This window comes from Hippopotamus amphibius, chromosome 12, assembly GCF_030028045.1.
Source record: "Hippopotamus amphibius kiboko isolate mHipAmp2 chromosome 12, mHipAmp2.hap2, whole genome shotgun sequence".
Taxonomy (NCBI): domain Eukaryota; kingdom Metazoa; phylum Chordata; class Mammalia; order Artiodactyla; family Hippopotamidae; genus Hippopotamus; species Hippopotamus amphibius.
In genome coordinates, this window is record NC_080197.1 from 73,536,878 (window position 1) to 73,557,886 (window position 21,009).

The following is a 21,009-nucleotide window of genomic DNA, read 5'->3' on the forward strand; positions in this document are numbered from 1 at the left end:
ACATATACATTCCTTTTTAATATTCTTTTCCATTATGGTTTATCCCAGGAGACTGGATATAGTTCCCTGTGCTACACAGTAGGACCTTGTTGTTGACCCATTCTACATGTAATAGTTCGCAGCTACAACCCCAAACTCCCACTCCAACCCTCTCCCTCCCCACCGCCCCCTTGGCAACCACAAGTCTGATCTCTGTGTCTGTGAATCTGTTTCCGTTTCTTACAATCTTTTAAAAATTATCACTCAATTCAAAATTTGGTGGAGAGTAAAGGGGCTGGGGATAAATTAAGAGTTGGGGATTAACATATATACACTACTATATATAAAATAAGTAACCAAAAAGGACTACAATATATATATCACTTTGCTGTACAACTGAAACTAACACAACACTGTAAATCAACTATACATCACTAAAAAAATTTTTTTTTTAATTCAGTGGAAACGAGTATACCTTGAACTGTCTTGTGTCCTTCTGACATTTGGCTTTCTGGAGAAGAAATCTCTTTTTAACTCTACCTTCCTGTTCACTCTCCCTTGAAACTGAATTCAGTGAAACGGTTTCTAAGCATGCAGGCATCTCAGGCTCCACTCAAGGGCTCCATGGCCAGTTCCTCAGACTGTCTTCCACACTGACCAGCCTCAGCTCCACTTTTCTCCTAGGCCTCCCCACACTTCTGTCCTAAAGACAGCATGTGTATTAACATATTAACCCGCAGCCTTATTATTTCCCACCTACCCCTCCTTATTCTGATACTAGGATGACTGTTTTAGCTTTATGAAGACCCTGGAATAATTCAGGGGGACAAAGTCTCTCAGAGACTTTAAGAAGATGATAAGGGAATAAAGAGACTCTGGACCATCCAACCCGAGGTTCACATAAGTCTAATTCCTTACGATTATCAGAGTGACCAGTAACGCTGCTTGTCTATACATTTCTTTCAGGATACAGGTTGTGATTTTATTTCCCCATCAGAGCTGCTACCAATGTTAATTTTTAACCCTGTGTCATCTATTTAAAAATACTGACCAATGAAACAGAATGAAATTTATTCTGAGTCCCCATCCTCTCTCTCACCCATCCACCCGGCTCCCTTTCAGCCCTGGTCAGCAACATTTTCTCATTAACTCCTAGTTTTATTTCCCCACCCAATTTCCCTGGACTTCTACTCAAAATCTCTTTATTCCCCATCTCCCCCCATCTTTTTTACCTATGTAAACACAGTAGCCACTGGCCGCGTGTGACTACTGGAGCCCTAGAAATGTGACTAGTCCAAATTCCTTTAAGTATAAAATACATACGTTGAGTTTCAAAGATTTGCAATGTGGTGGAAACAAAGAATGAAAAACAGCTATTAATGATTTTTTCATGTGGAAATGATCATATGTTGGATATACTGGGTTAGACAAAGTACACTTTAAAAGTTAGTTCCCCCTATTCTTTTAATTTTTTTAATGTGGCTTCTAAAAATTTAGAAATTACCTATGTGGCTTGTATTATATCTCTATCCAGACTGTTCACCCTGTCCAACTCACTGTCCTTATTCCCTTTCCTTCCCGACACACTCTCACCAATCCCCATTTCCCAGTCTCACATAGTAGGAGAAGATGATTTCCTGGTCCTGTTTCACATCAGCTGGATGGATATAGTAATCCACCAGCACCTCCTGGGGCCGGCCGCATTTCAAGATGTCAGTTGGCCTATGGATGCCAAGGAAGCTGCGAGTTGTGTTGTAGAAGGGCTGCAGATGCAGGTAGGCATTGCTGTAGTAACGAGGCACTTGTTCTGGATTATATACCATTTCTTCCATTTGGAACTTGCCCTGAGAAAGAGAAAGAGAAAAAAACAGGCCTTAAAAGACATGTACCCTGAGACTTCCCTGGTGGTTCAGTGGTTAAGAATCTGCCTGCCAATGCAAGGGACACAGGTTTGATCCCTGGTCCAGGAAGATCCCAGATGCCGTGTAGCAACTAAGCCTGTGGGCCACAACTACTGAACCTGCACTCTAGAGCCTGTGAGCCACAACTACTGAGCCCATGTGCCACAGGTACTGAAGCCCGTGAGCCTAGAGCCCGTGCTCCACAAGAGAAGCCACTGCAATGATAAGCCGGCACACCACAACGAAGAGTAGCCCCTGCTCGCCACAACTAGAGAAAGCCCGCACACAGCAATGAAGATCCGATGCAGCCAATAAATAAATACATAAATAAATAACTTTTTTCTTAAAAAAAGGCATGAACCCCAACTGTACTGACCCCTTGGACTTATGATTCTCAAATCTGTACTGCCTAAGAGTGACATGCAGATATTTCACGAGAGGTCCAACGAAGAATGTTTGAGGAGTCCATAATAGTGGTTACATGCAGCAGCATGTTGGTATGTAGGGGAGTAAAATAAGGGCTGAATTATAGTTGTCAGGTAATAGGAAACTGTGGGTAATATACCTTCACAGACTGATGCAGGAGAGAGATAAGTATGACTAAGAAATTAAAGAATATATCTCAGGGGTAACAAAACTAGGTATGGAGGATAATAATCAGGTCTAAGTGGAGTGGCTGAGTGACACCTAGAGTACAGAAATAGGTAAATTAGCCACAACACAAACAGCAGGCATTTGCTTGAGCAGGGTAGCTGAAGGATTGCGTTAAAGGCTCCAATTCTTCATCCCTCCCCATAGCAACATCCTTTACCATGTGATCTTAGTGTGTCCTTATAGTCTAACTGTGGACCCACCATGTGACTTGTTTTGGGGAGTGGGCATTAGCGTATGCGAGATAAGTAGAGGCTTAGAAAAGCCCTCGCACATCTGCTTTTGCTCTTGTCTCTTCGCTGCCATGAGAACACACCTGGGCTGGCTCGGTGGACCATGAGACGTGTGGAGTGCCAGCTTATAGTCAGCTGATCCTCGGGCATAGGAAGCCCACCAAGATCGGCAGATCCGCCTTTCTGACTACTCAGCGACCGGAGCAATAAATGCTTCCTGTCGTGTAACACTACAGGTCTATAGTTTTACGGGGGCGGGGGGGGGGGGTGGTTTTTTGGTTTATCATTTTTTGCCTCACCATGTGGCTTACAGCAGGGGTCCCTGATGCCCCCACCCCCCACCCAGCCAACCAGTACCGGTCCGCAGCCTGTTAGGAATCTGACGCACAACAGGAGGTGAAGCGCGGGCAAGCAAGCAAAGCTTCATCTGCAGCTCTCCATCGCTGGCATTACCACCTGAACCATATTCCCACCATCCGCCGACCCCCCCCACCCCAATGTCTGTGGAAAAATTGTCTTCCATGAAACCGGTCCCTGGTGCCAAAAAGTTTGGGGACCGCTGGCTTACAAGCTTGAATCTGTTGCCCTCCACAGTGAAAGCTCAAAGTCCTAATCAGTGGACTGCCAGGGAACTCCCCTGCAGCGGTTTGTGAAGCAGCAGCGTATGCCAATGGAGAAGTGATACAAGTAACCTTCCCTATACGTTATGCAAAAAAACCTAGAATTCTCTTCTTTGCTATTTCTAAGAGTATAGGAAGAGGGAAAGGGGGCACAGGAAGAAGAAGATGACTCTGAACCACTTTTTCCTCCCTAATTTGATTTCAAATAAAGAATTAGATAGAGATGGAGATAAGTTATAAAATGAATTGGTAGAAATAGCAATTTTTATCCCAAGAGTCATTTATTTGATTGGCACGAAAAATGGGATCTAAGAAAAACTTTTTGTCAACTGAAGGGCAGGACTGGTGAATGGGGGAGATGGAATTCCCCGGGGGGGTGGCGGAGAGGTGGGGAGAAACAAGAACATTTTGAAGTTTTCCTTCAGGGAGGCCTTCCTTGCTGGAAAGCTGGGCCTCCCAGTGCTTACCTCCAGAGAAATGCTTTTCCCGTCCCAATTAACTGTGTCCAGCTTGAAGTGAGCGAGGCCTTCGCTGTCAGTAGTCAGGGTCTTGTGGATGATTCCATTTATCCCATTAATCACCAGGAACACTGAATGATGCTTGAGCGGGGAGCCGTCATGGCCCCTAACTCTTATCTGAGGGGTGAAGGTCATTAGGGCTTTAGAGTCAGGTTTGGAGTAGGTACGAAACTCTAAGAATACGTTTCAGGAAAGAGGACAGAAAAAGGCAAATGTGTTTCAGGAGTCGGAAACTAGGACCTATGAAGAATTGAGAAATACACAGAAGTAGCTTGGCCTGGAGCAGAAGTAGATTTGTCACGTGGCTTATGAAGCGTCAGGGCCCTTCATTTGCATACACCCCTGCCAAGGCTCTGTTTTTTGCTTTCATTTTCCTACAGAGAGTCCCCTTCCACTCCTAAACTGTATAATCCTTAGGCTCTAAGAAAGTCTGGGTCTACTCTTGGTCTAGAGAAGAGATGACTGAGGAATAAATAAATATGTACAATATTCTTGTGTTGGGCAGTTGTTCCGGAAGTGAAGAAGGCTAAGCTGGAGAGAGCAGTAGATTGCTAGGAAGCAGAAAGAAGACACTACCAATTTTTTAATCTCTAAAGACAACGCTTAAGGAGCTATAAATGGCTCTCTGTCACAGGAAGCTTGATATTAACCTTGCCTAGATGCAGAAGCTCAGACTAGATGATCTCTCCAGATAACGTGCAGCTCTAAAATTCAAAGATTTAAGCATGAGAATGTGAACCCCTGGCATTAGGAAGGGCACTGAAGTCACATGAATATTCAAGGCACATCTCATGTGAGATTGAGGACACAGTGCAAGGAGTTAAGTATGTACTCTAGAGGCAGGCTGCTTGGCTTTGATCCTAGTTACCACTTACGAGCTGTATAACCTTGGGAAAATACTTAACCTTTCTGTGCCTCAGCCTCCTCGTCTGTAAAACGGGGCCAACAATAAAGTCTAACTCAGGATTGTTGTAAAGATTAAATAAGTGAATACACATAAAGTACTTAGAATACTGCTAAGTTAGCTATTATCAAATGTGTACAGGAAGGAGACGATGCAGGATGGGTAAGCATTTTTTTTGTCTGTGCAGGGACAAATTTTAACATACCTTCCCACTGAAGGGGAAATCAGGGTAATAATAATCATTGGTGTCTTCAAAGGTCATGGATCCCACTTGTGAAGAAATGTAGATATCCCGAGTGGTATTGGCCTCCACTCCTGCAGAGGGAAATCAGGTGTATGATGATTTAAAAACCTGACATCTTCACCTTCATATTTAAGACAAAATCCCTGAAAAGATGGTGCCACTGGAAGTAGGAAGCTGAATACATTTCTGGCCAAAGATCCAAACCAACTCCTCCTCCCCAGGCTTTTGGGGAAATAGGGAGTGGATGCGAGATTGGAATTTGGCATTTCCCTCTGATGGTGAACTAGGAACAGAATCCTTCCAAACACTGATGAAGGTGGGTCTTGAGTCCTCTGAGTAGGTCTGTCTCTGGGACAGCTCTTCTCTTTTCTCTTTTCTTAATAAACCAAGGAACATCCCACTTACCTGTCCCTTCCTCCACCACAGTAGCCACAATATTGATGTCATGTCTGTAAGAATACCCAGTGAGGTTGAAGGTGGACATGGACACAGAAGCTGAGATGCAGCCTGATTTGTCAGTCTAGTGAGGCAATCAGAGAGAGAGAGAGGGAAGGAGAGGATGAATAACCTAATGTCTACCTCCATTTCATGATCTCCTGTAGAAGAAAAAAAGTTCTTATCTCTATACTTTTGTTTCTCCATTTTTAAGATAGAAAAAACATCCCATAGCATGAAGTATGCACCAGCACATATATAATCATGAAACAACTTGGAAGGTCCAAGATATGAGAAGGAGAAAAGAACCAACTTCAGAATAGGAAAAGTGTATCTCCCAAAGCTTTAGGTTAATTTCTTGATTCCAAGGCAGATTCTAAAAGACCTTATCTTTTGTGGGGATGAAAAAGACTGCCTTGCTCTTTGGAACTGGGATAATAATCATGTGAAATGTTTTCTACTTTGGTTTTTATTTTATTTTATTTTTACCACTTTTCTATGTTGGTGCTTACTTACTCTTTAGGACATAGGAATAAGGTTCCTTTTCTACATCCCATTTACTCACCTGTCCAGAGATATTATTGCATCTGTCAGGTAGGTGTTCGCCTTCTGGCTCTCGAAACCGGTAATTATATGCCTTCTGACACACTGATGCCTTTACTGCCCCTAGCACGGGCTTTCCATAGGTGTACCTAACCCAGAAAAGCATGAGAATTCAGAGTTGGGCAATCTACTTATGACCCAACCCTCCTCCCACAAACACCACTTCTCCTTCCTTTCTTTCATTCCTACCTCTGAAAGACCTCTGACCATCCTAGCCTTTTCCAGCTCTCATTCATGTCCTGCTTTACTCAAAGCCTTAGAATATTGCCACTGCACAATAAATACCATCCAAAAGACAACAGTGTCTTTCTTTTTCCTTACTCCTATTTCCCCACGAGATTCAATATTGTGCTCTGCACACAGCAGACATTAAATCAATAATGCTGGCTGAGAGAGGAGTGGAAAGTAAGGACAGAAACACAATTAGAAAATGTGTTTTTGCAGAACTTGTGACTCTGGACTACATAAAACATCCCAAGGTTTAACCTCCACAATCCCTCTCCCCATAACACTGCCTGACATCATCTCTCTACAGAGCTTTAATCCTCACTGGATCCAGAGCTTTATTCTTACCTACAACAAATCTTCACTAAGAAAGAGTCTTCCAATGTTGATAACTGTTTGGGTTCCACCACCTCCACCTTAAACTTAGGCAGCACTGGAGAGAGATGGAAAATGAAGAGGAAGAAGCTTTGACCATACAGGTAGTGAACAGAGGGGTATAAAACAGTGATAATTAATTAGCTAATTAAATGAAGGGGGCATTATTAAGGTAAAATGCTCCTGAAGTTATTAGATGGTTTAGCACTAAAATGAATAAATACCCCCCCCCCTTTTTCGGGGGAGAGGGGTAAGAAGTGGATTTATTCAGACAAACACACTGCGCAGCAGACCTTGGGCCATCTCAGAAGGCGAGAGGCCCTGAAATATGGTGCGGTTAGTTTTTACGGGCTGGGTAATCTCATAGGCTAATGAGCAGGAGGAGTATTCCAACTGTTTTGGCGATGGGGCAGAGATTTCCAGGAATCGGGCCACTGCCCACCTTCTGATCTCTGATGGTCGGCCTGGGAACCGTCATGGCTCTGGTGGGTGTGTCACTTAGCTCCTGCTGATGTATTACAATGAGCATATAATGCGGCTCACGGTCCATTGGAAGTCAAATCTTCCACCATCTTGGACCTAGCTCCATAGTAGATTTTACTTGACCTTTGCTGATTTTGACACAAGATTAGTCCAATGCTTTGACCTACAAATTCTCCCACCTACCGTATTCTTCCACGCTGAAGGTGGTAAAGGTCTTGCCCTCAGCCACGGCCACGCTGTAGGTGCCCAGGATCGCCTCTGGTGCCAGTTGGAAGGACAGATCTACAATGCCTTGCCTGGGCACCACGTTGAGCCACTGCGCAATCCTATTGTTATTTGGATCCTGTGTCCATTAAAAAGAAATCTCGTGACGTGCCTGCCTCTTTGATTCCCACCCTGCACTGCAGAAAGCAGGTAAAGAAGCAAAAAGCAGGTAAAGAATCCCACCCATTGCTCATGACCTCCATGGTCTGTGTCCAAGAAAAAAAGGGCCCTTGTGGATTCAAATGATCAGACTGAATCCTTTAAAATGTTATCATGTTTCAGAAAGTGGGCTTTAGGATGCGCTTTATAAAGAGGGTTTATCCTTGGTCCCGTAAGAGGGGCAGTGCTGAGGGTATTGATTGTAAGATACCTGAATGATAGGTCATTTGACGGGAAAACAGAGGGGAAGCTGTGAGGAATTCTCACCTTCTTAACACTTCTCACAGGTATTCTTGTCATGTTCAATGGTTGCGTGTCTGTAGTAATAGCCATCCCAAAGACTAAGAGGAGTATAGAACCAAGCCTCGCTGGATTGATATAGCCCAAAAAAGTTACAGGAATCAGAGTAGGAAGATTCAGCATGATAGAGATTGGTGTCCTTATTTACAGAGGTTTCACACTGAGAGGGGCAGGGTGGGCAGAGACAAGAGGACAGGCACAGCTTAGGTGGAACTGCAGGTACTTGGTGCTGGTGCAGAGTCATAGGCTCTGGGCCAAGATCTCAGAGCTGTTGCTTGCTTCAAGCTTGAGCACCAACCACCTTCTCCACAACTGACAGAAAAGTAAAAGAAACTCCTACTTACTTGCAGTTCCACAATGGAGTACTGAAAAGGAAAACCAGATAATATGGGTTAAAGAAGAACTAGCATTAAAGATAGGCTTGCTGAAAGCGTAACATTCACGAAGGCCTCTCTCTTTCTCTGTTGCCTACCCCTTCCTTTCTGAATGGCTCTTTTGTGCCCTGGTAAGAGTAACAGTGGGGCAAAGGCTTATTGGCTGGGGGAGGAGAAAAAAGAGCTTTCCGAAAGGGATTGCCAGTCTCCAAAAAATTTGAAGAAATGGAACTTCACGCCCTCAGCATCCCTCAGTGCTCTGTGACTGAGCTCTTCCACAACATGCTCTAAGACAAAGTATTAGTGTCTGGAGGCTCCATCATGTTTAAACCTCTTCTTGGGAGCCAACGGTCTCCTGGCCTCCTCCTCTACTTTCTGAACGCCAGTGGGCAGGAAACTTTCTTTCAAGCATTGCAAAATAATTTCTTTAAAAAAAAATGTTTAAAAGAGTTCCATCAAAGGATCATGTATCATTTCCTCAAGCAAATGGATATTAAAACCTAGACTAAGTTTAATTAGAGAATGGGTCATTGTGCTAGGTGTCAAAGTGTCACCCCAAAATTACTTGCTAATTTCAAAAAAAGGACCCACCTTGCCATTAGAGAAATTAGGCTGTCATTACCTTAATTAAGTAATCAAACTCACCATCACTGATAACGGGACAACCTGACATTATGTGCCTCCAGAGATGTATTTGAGGTTCACAGCATTACCTATTTTTTTTTTACCAAATATTTTTACCAAAAGTTTAGCTTAAACCTAATTAAGACTTCAGAGTTACTTCCAGAAGATAAAGGAACAAGATATATTACACAGTAAGGAAATAAGGAGGCAAATCAAGAATATTGAATATTCCATAAGACAGCTAGGCTTCCTCAAAAGTCAATATCATATTCCAGAATGGGGACATTCTACAGGTCATCTAGCCTGATCTCTCTGCCACTCTCTCTCAAAAAAAAAAAAAAAAAAATCTAATAGGAAAATAAGGAGGATTAGTTTAGATTAAGAGAAATTTTTTCAATGTAACAATCAAATGTAATGCATGAATTTGATCATATCCTGGTTTGGAAAAAAAAAAAAACCTCAGTTATTTGGAAAACTTAGATATTAAATAATATTAAGTAATTATTGTTAATTTTCTTAGGTGTTATAATAATATTATGATTATTTAAGATATTCTTTTAAAAAGATGCAGGCACCTAAATAAAAAAAGCAAATATTAACAGATGGAAAGGGAGAAATTGACAGTAACACGATAATAGTAGGGGAATTTAACACCCCGTGTACGTCAATGGACCAGTCATCCAGAGAAAAACTCAGTAAGGAAACACTGGCCTTAAATAATTTATTAGACCAGATGAACTTATATATATATAAAAGAAAATTACTCAGCCATAAAAAAGAATGAAATCTTGCCATTTGTGACAACATGGATGTTATGCTAAGTGAAATAAGTCAGAGAAAGACAAATACTGTACGATTTCACTTATATGTGAAATCTAAAAAATAAAACAAATGAACAAGCATAACAAAACAGAAACAGTCATAGATACAGAGAACAAACTAGTGGTTGTCAGAGGGAAGTGGGGTGCAGAGAGGAAAGAAATAGGTGAGGGAGATTAAGAGGCACAAACTTCCAGTTGCAAAATAAATGAGTCATGGGTATGAAATGTACAGTGTGGGGAATATAGTCCAAATCTATGTAATATTTTTGTGTGGTGACAGATGACAACCAGACTTACAGAAATCAGTTTGAAGTGTATAGCAATATCAAATTATTAATGTGGTATAACAGGTACTAACACAGTGTTGTGGGTCAGTTATACGTGAAAAACAAACTCACAGAAAAAGATCAGATTTGAGAATTCCCTGGTGGTTCAGTGGCTAGGACTCCACCCTTTTTCTGCCGGGACCCCGGGTTCAATCCCTGGTCAGAGAACTTAGATCCCTAAGCCATGTGGCACAGCAAAGAAAAAGATCAGATTTTTTGTTACCAAGTCAGTGGGTGGGGGATGGGGAACTGGATGAAGGTAGTCAAAAGGTATAAACTTCCAGTTACAGGATAAGTACCAGAGATGTAACATATAACATGATAAATATAATTAACAGTGCTGTATGTTATATATATTAGTTGTTAAGAGAGTAAATCCTGAGTTCTCATCACAAGAAAAATTTTTTTCTATTTCCTTAATTTTGTAACTATAGGAGATGATAGATATTCGCTAAACTTATTGTGATAATCGTTTCATGATGTATGTAAGTCAGATCATTATATTGCACACCTTAACTTACACAGTACTATGTGTCAATTATATTTCAATAAAACTGGAAAGAAAAAAGTTATCGCTGGTAATAGCTCTCTTTCTAAGCCAATCCCATCCACACCCCACCCCACCCCCGCATCTATATTCTTTCAGGCATTTAAGAAAGAAGTAAATGTTTTTCCTGACTTTCCTGGATCTTGATTGCCTTCAGCTCAAAATAATCCACATGTCAAAGTGGCACATTTGGGGTGGGGTGCGAGTGAGGAGCATATTCTGCCCCCCTTCCTGAAGGGAAGACTAGGACATGCACAAACCGGGCTATATACAAAATAAGGGGGCAAGTATCACTGAGATTACTGTGGATTGCTATAAATTCTAAAAAAAAAAAAGAAAAGGCAATAACAGCAACAACAAAAACAGGGATTTCCCTGGTGGTGCAGTGGTTAAGAACCTGCCTGCCAGTTCCAGGGGACACGGGTCCAATCCGTATTCCGGGGGGAAGATCCCACATGCCGCAGAGCAACTAAGCTCCTGCACCACAACTACTCAGCCTGCACTCTAGAGCCCGCGAGTCCACAGGTACTGAGCCCACGTGCCACAACTACCAAAGCACACACGCCCTAGAGCCCATGCTCTGCAACAAGAGAAGCCACTGCAATGAGAAGCCTGCACACTACATCAAGAGTGGCCCCGACTCACCTCAACTAGAGAAAGCCTGTGTGCAGCAATGAAGACCCAACACAGCCAAAAAAATAAACAAAAACAACAAACAAACAAACAAAAACAGTTCCTCAGATAGCAATGTACTTTTCTCACACAGGGAGTCAAGAAGCAGATTTGGACACCGGTCAGGCAGAAGCAGTCTCTGGGAGGAAACAAGTATTCAACTAGGAAGATAGCATTTCCACTGGAACCTGCCTGAGCTTTCTGAATAAATGGGTATAGCAACCAAGCCAGACAGAATCAGTTAGCATCATGTATACTTCAGTTGCTTGAGGATAAAATATTGAGCTCTGTAAACTCTCAATTTTTGCCACTCTGTTTCTTAGCAAAAAAATTTTAATTTCAGTGTTTCAGCTTAGAGTTTCAAATTCAGTGTTTTAATTTTTCAGAGTTTCAAGTTAGAACTTGGAGCGGGGGCTGACTAGAAAAAATAGTAGGGGGAGAAAGGAGTAATTTGACAACAGAAATAGAGCATAATTATGGAAATCAGAGCACCTTTCAGTAATAGGGCATCATTTGAGCAGACGAAAGATAATGTAACGGGGGTAGCTAATGAAATCAACCTCCAGGGGGCAGTAGAGTCTAAAATAACTCCTACTGTGGCCACACTTGGACCCGTGCAGACCCTCTTTCCAGCTCTACAATCAACATTCTAAGAAATAAGTACTTAATATTACACCAAACTGATAAAGAAAGAAGACAGCTGATAGGAAGGAGAAACTAAAAAGAATTCTAAATCGGGAAAGAAAGTCGTGGTTGGAGGAGGCTCCCAATTAACAATAAGCTTATTATAGCTTCCCTGTACATTGGGAAAGGAAACAGCAGCTCTGAAAACATGGAGATGGAAATATAAGTAATGCTTTCTCCAAAATTATCTTTGAGGTTTTCATTTGAATACATGGGGTGTGACTGAAGGAGAAAGAAGACAGCCAGAGGTGTCTGAGAGGTATTTCAAAAGCAATTAGAAATGACACAAGCCCTAAATTGAGAGCAAATCTATCATAAGGCTTACGATTCTAACGGTCTAGTTGTTCAAGGAAAATCTGAATATTCGCTAAATGTTACCACATTTTTACCTTTGGCAGAGAACGTTGGCTTAAGAGAATTGTCTACTCTATAAATTACCTTGCCTCATAATAAAAAACAAACAAACAAACAAAAACATGATGGGGGTGGATGTTCGTACTTCTTTTCGTTAAATATACTCCTGAATTATTTCTTAGTATTTGAACTGCAAAGCCACTAGGTGTCACTCCTGGAGGGAAAGTCTTGAAGTGTGCAAAAGCTCTTTTCAAAAACAGCAGCTAATGGAACCATCTTTCAGGAATGTTAACCTAACTGATATTCTCAGCTATCAAACCTGAGAACTAGATGCCTCTGCCTGTTTTCAGCCAGACACGGGTGGCGACGATTTGGACCTGTGCCCTGAGTCTAGAACTCTGATTCCCACAAGCGTTCTGCATCTAGAGGGCCTCCTCCTCCCCTGAGAATAATCTCTTCTCCTTGTTCTGTCTCAGTCTGCCCTACCCCTTTACATTTCCCCATCCCTCTTCCCAAGCAAATTCTCACCTTGTCATTCACTGGAACAAAGTTGCTGGTGAGGGTGACAATGCGGAAATGCACTAGAAGGGAACAGGTATGATTAGCAAAGGGTGTTTCTCCCCCTCTCAGAATCTTTCTTTTTTCCACCCTTTCTGCTTACTCAGACATACTTCGGAGTCAGCAAAATCCCATCAGGTTTTACTTTTGTAATAAAAAACCAAGTCTGAGAGAGAGCTAATGCCCCAAACGGTTTTTCTTCACAGCTCCTGACTTTGAAACCTCAGAATGGAATCCCCTTCTAAGGCAGGAGGGACAAATAGAAATCACAGGGCTCGGGCCAAATGCCCTTGATGTTTTCTGATTCGTACACAAGCAGCTTGCTGGGACCCAATGATCTAGCTGCACCTGCCAAATTCCATTTTAGGAGAAATGTGTATTTTCATTTATTTACTTTTTTAATTTTTAATTTTTTAAAAATTTTTATTGGGATATAGTTGCTTTACAATGCTGTGTTAGTTTCTACGGCACAGCAAAGTGAATCAGCAATACATATACATATATCCCCTCTTTTTTGGATTGCCTTCCCATTTAGGTCCCCGCAGAGCATTGAGTACAGTTCCCTGTGCTATACAGTAGGTTCTCATTAGTAATCTATTTTATAGAGAGTATCAATTATTTTATTTACTTGTTGGTTTTTTTGGCTGCACCATGTGGCTTGTGGGATCTTAGTTCCCCGACCAGGGATCAAACCTGGGCCCGCAGCAGTGAAAGCACTGAGTCCTCATCACTGGACTGCTGGGGAATTCCCTGTATTTTGTTTTAGATACACACCCACAGTAGCAAATCCACCCGCTAGTTGTTTGTGTGAGTAGTACTGCATGTGTTCAACACCCATAACTGTTCATCACTCCAGACCTTCCTCTCTTTCTTGGTCCGTGGGCCTACCACCAACCCCGCAAAGCCCCTCTACCAGTGAGTGCAGATTTCCTGGGCTTTTGTCTCATTCCATCTGTGTGCCTCTTACCTTCCTGCCCCGGGTTGTAGATAGGTTTGTCCGTTTGTATAAAGATGCCATTCTGCTGCCTCTGAATTAGAACCATTTTCTTCTCCTCAAAGTTGATTTTATTTCCAGTTCCTCTCACCCGGACTGTGGCTACTTCTTCTGTGCCACCAGAAGGAAGTGGTACCTGGCCAAGACAAGGGAGCGCTGGGGAGGAGTAGGAGATTGGGGGAACAGAATCAACCGGTCGCAACCCAAGAGGGAGAGTAAAAGGAAAGAAATGAGTTTGATGGGGGCAGCAAGGTTAGGACAATTAAAAAGTTGCCAGAGAATATCAGAAGTTATGGCCAGGAATTGAAGTTTAGGAGAGATACGTTTAAAGGCCGTGGCAAAAGTAAGATAACAGAAAACATACTTAAAGAGAAATTACAGTGAGTACCCAGGGAGGAGAATAGGAAAGCTGAGGACTAGAGTTGGGCTGAGTCTGTACTTACCAAAAAGGACTTGCAATGTAAGTGCCTCGTCTTCAATCCATAGTGTTCTAGCAATGTGTGGGTTTTGCCTTTGGTCTCCAGAGTAATAGTGAATTTTACGTTATGGTACCCAGGGCTCAGATCCAAACAAACCTTCTGAGTAGAGGGGAACTTAAGCTGGGCGGGTAATGTCACCAGGTAGTTTCTGTTAAAGAAACAAAAGGATTTCAGGGCAGTAATGATTTATCTATTCAATACAAAATTAATTCCTCTCCTGAGCACTCAGCATATAGCAATGAATTAAATAGACCAAGCCCCTGCCTTTATGAACCGTATTTTCTACAGGGAAGAAGCAGAAAAGTAACAAATAACTCAGTGCACAGCCTTAAACCTCCCACCAGTAGGTCATCATTGAAAACCTGGACCTAGGGTACCAAGGAAGAAATAAGTTCTATTACAGAGAACAGGGTACTGGGAGGCTAGTATATTTTAATATTGTCTTTTTTTAAAGCTTCTTCTTGGCATCAAGCTTTTCTCTCTGGGTAAAGGAGAAATGAAATCAAAGAAGGGAAAAGATGAGACGGAAATTAAAGTAAACCAAAGGTTATCTCCTGTTCTCCATAGTTATGCTTGAGAAAGATAGACAAAAAAACCACCTGCCCTAAGTCAACTCTGACACCAAGCACTTACCGGAGGGGATTTTCTGCTGCAGCTGGCAATAGGGCCAATATTCCTAGGAGGAATCGAACCCACATCTTTGTGGGTGGGACAGATTCCTCAGGACCAGGAACCAGAGGTCTGCTCACCCACTGCAGCATATATAGGGAGCTCTGGCTGGTGTCCCAGCCAATCGCCTTTTAGGGCCGCAGGCAGAGGTGGTATACCAGGGTAGGGCTTCTACTCACTTCCCCAAATTTATTTCTCCCTGAAACATTCATACAGGCTCAGCCAGTCTATAAAACCTGTTTGGGGGGAAAACCCAGGCTGAGTATTCATAGCAGTAAAGCTCTCAGAACATGTTTTAGATCCTTCCCTTTTTTCTTCTGGTTTCATTCCAAATTCCCATCCCCATTGGATCTTTTTTTTTTTTCTCTTTTATTATTCTATTAAGACATATTTGGGAACACAGGTATGGGAGCAGTTATCAATACAAAAGCAGTACACGTTTATCTAACTGGGAATTTTAAAAAATTAATACTACTCAGTATTATTGTGACTGTATGTAAATAGGAACATATACCCTCATAGAAGAAATACAAATTAGACAATCTTTCAGAGGGCTATTTCGCAACATACATCAAGAGCCTTTCAGATTTGCATATTCTTTGATCCAGTGACTCCTATGTAGGAATGTATTTTATGGGGAATGAGAGCAGGCACGTATGCAGAAAACATATCCACACTGAGTTTCTTCCCAGGGTTTTTTTTTTGTTTTGTTTTTAAATTTATTTATTTTTTTATTTTTATTGGCTGTGCTGGGTCTTTTTTGCTGTGCGTGGGCTTTCTTTTTTAGTTGCGGTGAGTAGGGGCTACTCTTCATTGTGGTGCCTGGGCTCCTCATTGCCATGGCTTCTCTTGTTGTGGAGCACGGGCTCTAGGTGCGTGGGCTTCAGTAGTTGCAGCACATGGGCTCAAAAGTTGTGGCTCACGGGCTCTAAAGCACCGGCTCAATAGTTGTGGCACATTGGCTTAGTTGCTCTGCTGCATGTGGGATCTTCTTGGAGCAGGGATCGAACCCATGTCCCCTGCATTGGCAGGCGATTCTCAACTACTGCACCACCTAGGAAGCCCTTCCCAGGGTTCCTTATCGTGGAAAGACTTGAAAGCCTCCTAAAGTATAAATTAGTGAGGATACTTTTTGAGACTGATGACCAACCCAAATCAAGTCAACTTAAACAAAAAAGAGTTTTGAACAACTGGGGAGGATCAGACATAAAGAAAGAACAGAGTCAGAGAAACTCTGAAAACTTTATGACCTGGAATTAGAGAGTTGATGCTGCCAGGACTCATTTTTCCCCCAGTCTTTCTGTTTTATTTGCTCATCTCCTACCGCACGTGGGATTTCCTTCAAGTGATGGGGAAGATGGCTGCTGTGAATCCTCAAACCACATTCCTCCAGCTCTGGGACCCCAGTAGATTTTCATCTAAGTTATAGAAATTTCTGAAGAAAGATTTTGATCCTCCTTCTTTCACATGCTCGCTTCTGAATCAATCATTGTAGCCAGGATACTGTGATAGGGAGTTCCTGGGTCATTCTGAGACCAGAGTGATGGGCTACTGAGATTGACAGCCCCATAGACTCACATGGAATTGGGGAGGAGAAATTCTCTAAAGAAAGAAGTGGGTTGGAGTAAAGATGCTGGAAAAATACAACATTAAGTCCATTACAATGCCCAATAATATGAGTTTGGTTGAATAAAATTGACATATTAATAGAAAGCCATCATAGAAGCAAGTAAGAAGAATACAGCTAAAATTTTTTATAATTTCTTTTTTTGATTATTATTTACTAATTTATTTTTATTTTTGGCTGCATTGGGCCTTTGATGCTACGTGTGGGCTTTCTCTAGCTGTGGTGAGCGGGGGCTACTTTCACTGCAGTGTGCGGGCTTCTCATCATGGTGGCTTCTCTTTTTGCAGAGCTCGGGCTCTAGGCTCATGGGCTTCAGTAGTTGCAGCATGTGGGCTCAGTAGTTATGGCTCAAGGGCTATAGAGTGCAGGCTCAGTAGTTGTGGCAGCATATGGGATATTCCTGGACCAGGACTTTAATCCGTGTTCCCTGCATTAAGCAGGCTTAATGAATTGCTAAAGGACTATGTGGGCTTGAGTAACTACCAAAAAAAAATCTTTCTTTGCCACAGAAGGAAGGGAAGTTTGTACTTACTCATAGGGTCTTTTCCAAGACCTTGACCGGGTGCTCACAAGAAAGACTAGGTGAGGATGACAGACTAAATTAAACCTCCCTTAGTAGTACAGGCATGGAGGATGATATTATCTATCACTACAGGAGAGGACCCAGCCGCCTATACACGTCTCTCAAAAGTCTTAAGCCTCTGAGGAGGAGCAGCAAATACTGTTGGCCCCATTGTTGTACAGGTAAAAACCCATTGTTGCCAGGGGAAGGACAGAGGGAAAAACATCTACCCTGGGGGAGGTAAAAGAAACAGTCCTCAGCCAAGAATTCAATGTCAGTACTTTTAGAGGTCTCTAAAACTAAAGGAGGGGTGGGAAAATCTCTCCCACACAAGACCTGCCACAGATACAAAGCAGAGGTAGAGGCAGGAATCCTGAGAAAATCTCATTTTCCAGTGCCCAGGTGCACAAAAACTACCTACGACTGAAGATGAGGAAGACCACAGAGAACCACCCTATCCCCTCACCACTACCCTAGCAAACACCAAATAACTAGTAGCAGCAGTCTGCCACTGGCAGAGGAGCAAGAACATGGAGAGAAACTACCTCTGCATATACCTACAAGGAGCATAAAGAAGGTTGAGAGTTGAGGGTGGAGAACAACCCCTGAGAAATCTTCCCAGCATTCCAGACCCCACCCTAAGTGTAAGACACCATAAGAGGAATTTGAAGCTTATAGTACCCTGGAAATAATCTTGGCAATAGCAAAACTTAACTCCACCTTACCTTTTAACTAGATTGACTCTATCCACCATGCTAAACTTCCTGAGAAGAGGCACAAATAGTATTTACCTAAATCCCTCCCATTGTACACTAGATGCCTGGCATTCAATCAAAAATTATATGATCTACCAAAAGGAGAAGAACAAAGAAGACAACCCCATGTCTTCAAAATACAAAGCAATTGACAGAGCCAGGTTCAGAGATGATCTACATGTTAGTAGTATCAAAGAAGGACTTTAAAATGGCTAGGAGCAATCTTATAAAGGATCTAATGAAAAAAGTGGACAACATCCATGAACAGACAGGGAATTTGAGAAGAAAGACATAAGTGATAAAATCAGATTAAAATGCTGAAAATAAAAAATATGGTAGGGCTTCCCTGGTGGCGCAGTGGTTAAGAATTTACCTGCCAATGCAGGAGACACAGTTTCAATCCCTGTGCCGGAAAGATCCCACATGCCATGGAGCCACTAAGCCTGTGGGCAACAACTACTAAGCCTGAACTCTAGAGTCCTCAAACCACAACTACTGAGCCCCATTTGCTGCAACTACTGAAGCTTGCACACCTAGAGCCTGTGCTCTGCAACAAGAGAAACCCGAGCACTGCAACAAAGAGTAGCCCCGGCTCACCACAACTAGAGAAAGCAGCAATGAAGATCCAATGCAGCCAAAAATTAAATAAATAAATAAATAAATCTTTAAAAAAATAAATAAAAAATAAAAACTATGGTATTAGAGACTAGCTAGCATCTCCTCCTAAAGCCTCATTAGTGAACCTGACACAGCTGAGGAAATAATAAACCAATATCTACCTTGAAGATAGGTCAATAGGAATTACCAAAACTGAAACACCAAGAGAAAAGAGGAAAAATGAATAGAACAGAGTATCCGAGAGCTGTGAGACAGTATCAAATGGTTTGATGTACATGTTATGGGAATCCTAGAAGAAGAGAGAAAGAACAAGCAGAAGAAATGTTTGAAGAGATAACAGATGAGAGTTTTCCAAAAGTAATGAAAACATCAAACAATAGATCCAGGAATCATAGAGAAGTCCAGGCAGGATAAATGCCAGAATAAAACACACCTAATCCACCATGTTCAAACTTCTCTAAACCAGAGATAAATAGGGAGTCTCTGAGGTGGCCAGAGAGAAAAAGACACATTACATATATAAAAACAAAACAAAACAACAATAAAAAATAAGAATTACAAATGAACTTGGTGTACCCCCCCAAAAAATAATAAGTAAATAAAATTAAAAAATATATATAAGAATTACAGCAAACTCCTCATGAAAAACAATGGTATCCAGAAGACAATGGATTGACATCTTTAAAGAAATAAAAGGGGGGAAAATTGGAAATCCAGCATTCTGTACCCAGCAAAAATATCTTTCAATAAAGAAGAGGATAAAGAGTTTTTCAGACAAATGAAAGCTGAGAGAATTTATTGCCAGCAGGTCTATGCTACAAGCAATATTAAAGGGAGTTCTTAATTAAGGCAGAAGATAGCAGGGGTTGACAAACTATGGCCCGCTGGTCATATCCAGCCTTTCACAGGTTTTATAAGTAAAGTTTTATTGGAGCACAGTAATAAAAAAAAAAAGTGGCTGTTTTGTGCTATAGTAGATTTGAGGGATTATTAGAAACCATGTGGTATGCAAAACCTGCATTATTTACTATCTGATCATTTTATAGAATAAATAAATGCCAACCTCTGGAATAAGACACCATACAGAAACTGCACAAATAAATGAAGACCTCTGGAAATGATATCAAACAAAATATAAAAGGCATTTAAATCAATTTTTAATCACTCTAAAAGATGAATGACCACCTAAAGCAAGAAAAAAAAAAATTCATTCTGAGGTGTAACATAAGGGTAGTTTTACATGTCAAAACAAAGGAACTAAAAAATGAAGAAAGAAATTTTGTAGAACCTGCTTGGCATACTTCCTTTGGCACATTTTCCTTCTTTCCTCTTACTTTGAATTTTCTGATTCTAAAATTTTCTCCTCTTCTTCCCTTTGTAATACATTCAGGGCCCACCACTACACATCTACTTCTCTCAGCTTTTCTAAAATCCCAGGAATACACCTCCATTATCTTCAGCCAAGAATCTTCTTTTACCCTGGCCCTTTGATTTTAGTAGATAAGATTTTTTAACTTTGGGATCCTGTTGAACATTTTCCAACCATGTGGATCTAAAAGAGAAGTGAGAATGGAGACAGGTATGGTTCTAGCTATGGGGGCTATCTGCACATCCACTAACATATTAGCTGTGCAATGAAGAAACAGTCATGCCTAAGCTAGGGAGGGGTGCTTATTTACATTACATGTATTTAATTTGGATACCCAGGAATTTAACTTCTCTGCTAAGGGAGATTTAAAACAGCTACTTACTGCCCCAAGCAACCAGAAGCACCGGTCTTGCAGAAGAAAGATAATTATGCCAAGAATCTGTACAGAGGATGCCATTTATTACTTGTGTGACTCACGACAAATTTTTAACCTCTCTGTACTTTGGTTTCCTCACCTATAAAATGAGAACAATAAGAGCACATATTTTACAGAGTTGGCATAAAAATCAAATGACTTGATGAGTGGAAAGTGACTAGCACAGTGCCTGGCACATAGTAAGCTTCCTGCAAATTTTTCTTTAGTTTTATTAAAGATTATGATGGAGCACACTTTCATAGGGTTAGCAACTTTCAAGCAATTAGCATTTTGCAGAGTAAAACAAGGCAAGCTTTGTGGACATGTGACAAAACAATGTGAATATACTGAACTGTGTACACTTAGAAGTGGTGAAGAAGGTACATTTTATATTATGTATTTTAACACAATTAAAAACTAAAATATAATAATTTATAATCAAGAAAGATCTGGAGGTTGGAAAAAAATGGACAAAGTAAATTAGTTCACTTCTTAAATTTAAAAACTTGCAATTTTCATTAAAACGAAAAAGATTTGTGGACAGATGCTTACTTCTGTTTGGGTGCACTGAGGGTTCCACATGATCAGCAAAGGCACAGAGTGACAGAGCAAAGCAGATGGAAAAATCCTGAAAGGCTGCTTCTTCATACATATGCTTTTTTCCATG

At 41.4% G+C, this 21,009-nt stretch overlaps 1 protein-coding gene across 2 annotated transcripts in view; it reads right to left on the minus strand.

Moving 5' to 3' along the window:
- The window catches only part of A2ML1 (alpha-2-macroglobulin like 1), a 40,401-nt gene extending 25,306 nt beyond the window's left edge, over window positions 1–15,095 (minus strand). Inside the window, exons 1-12 of one of the 2 annotated variants that reach the window (XM_057702277.1) lie at window positions 14,961–15,095; window positions 14,292–14,475; window positions 13,822–14,004; window positions 12,825–12,877; window positions 8,239–8,259; window positions 7,355–7,514; window positions 6,662–6,746; window positions 6,051–6,177; window positions 5,456–5,570; window positions 5,012–5,121; window positions 3,852–4,019; window positions 1,596–1,823 (exon numbers count right to left, since the gene is read on the minus strand). In XM_057702277.1, the coding sequence (XP_057558260.1) occupies window positions 1,596–1,823; window positions 3,852–4,019; window positions 5,012–5,121; window positions 5,456–5,570; window positions 6,051–6,177; window positions 6,662–6,746; window positions 7,355–7,514; window positions 8,239–8,259; window positions 12,825–12,877; window positions 13,822–13,897 (1,143 nt within the window). In that variant the 5' untranslated portion in view covers window positions 13,898–14,004; window positions 14,292–14,475; window positions 14,961–15,095. The remainder of the gene's footprint in view (window positions 1–1,595; window positions 1,824–3,851; window positions 4,020–5,011; window positions 5,122–5,455; window positions 5,571–6,050; window positions 6,178–6,661; window positions 6,747–7,354; window positions 7,515–8,238; window positions 8,260–12,824; window positions 12,878–13,821; window positions 14,005–14,291; window positions 14,476–14,960) is intronic. The other variant, XM_057702276.1, reaches the window with a different exon arrangement.
- Window positions 15,096–21,009: the final 5,914 nt, after the last annotated feature.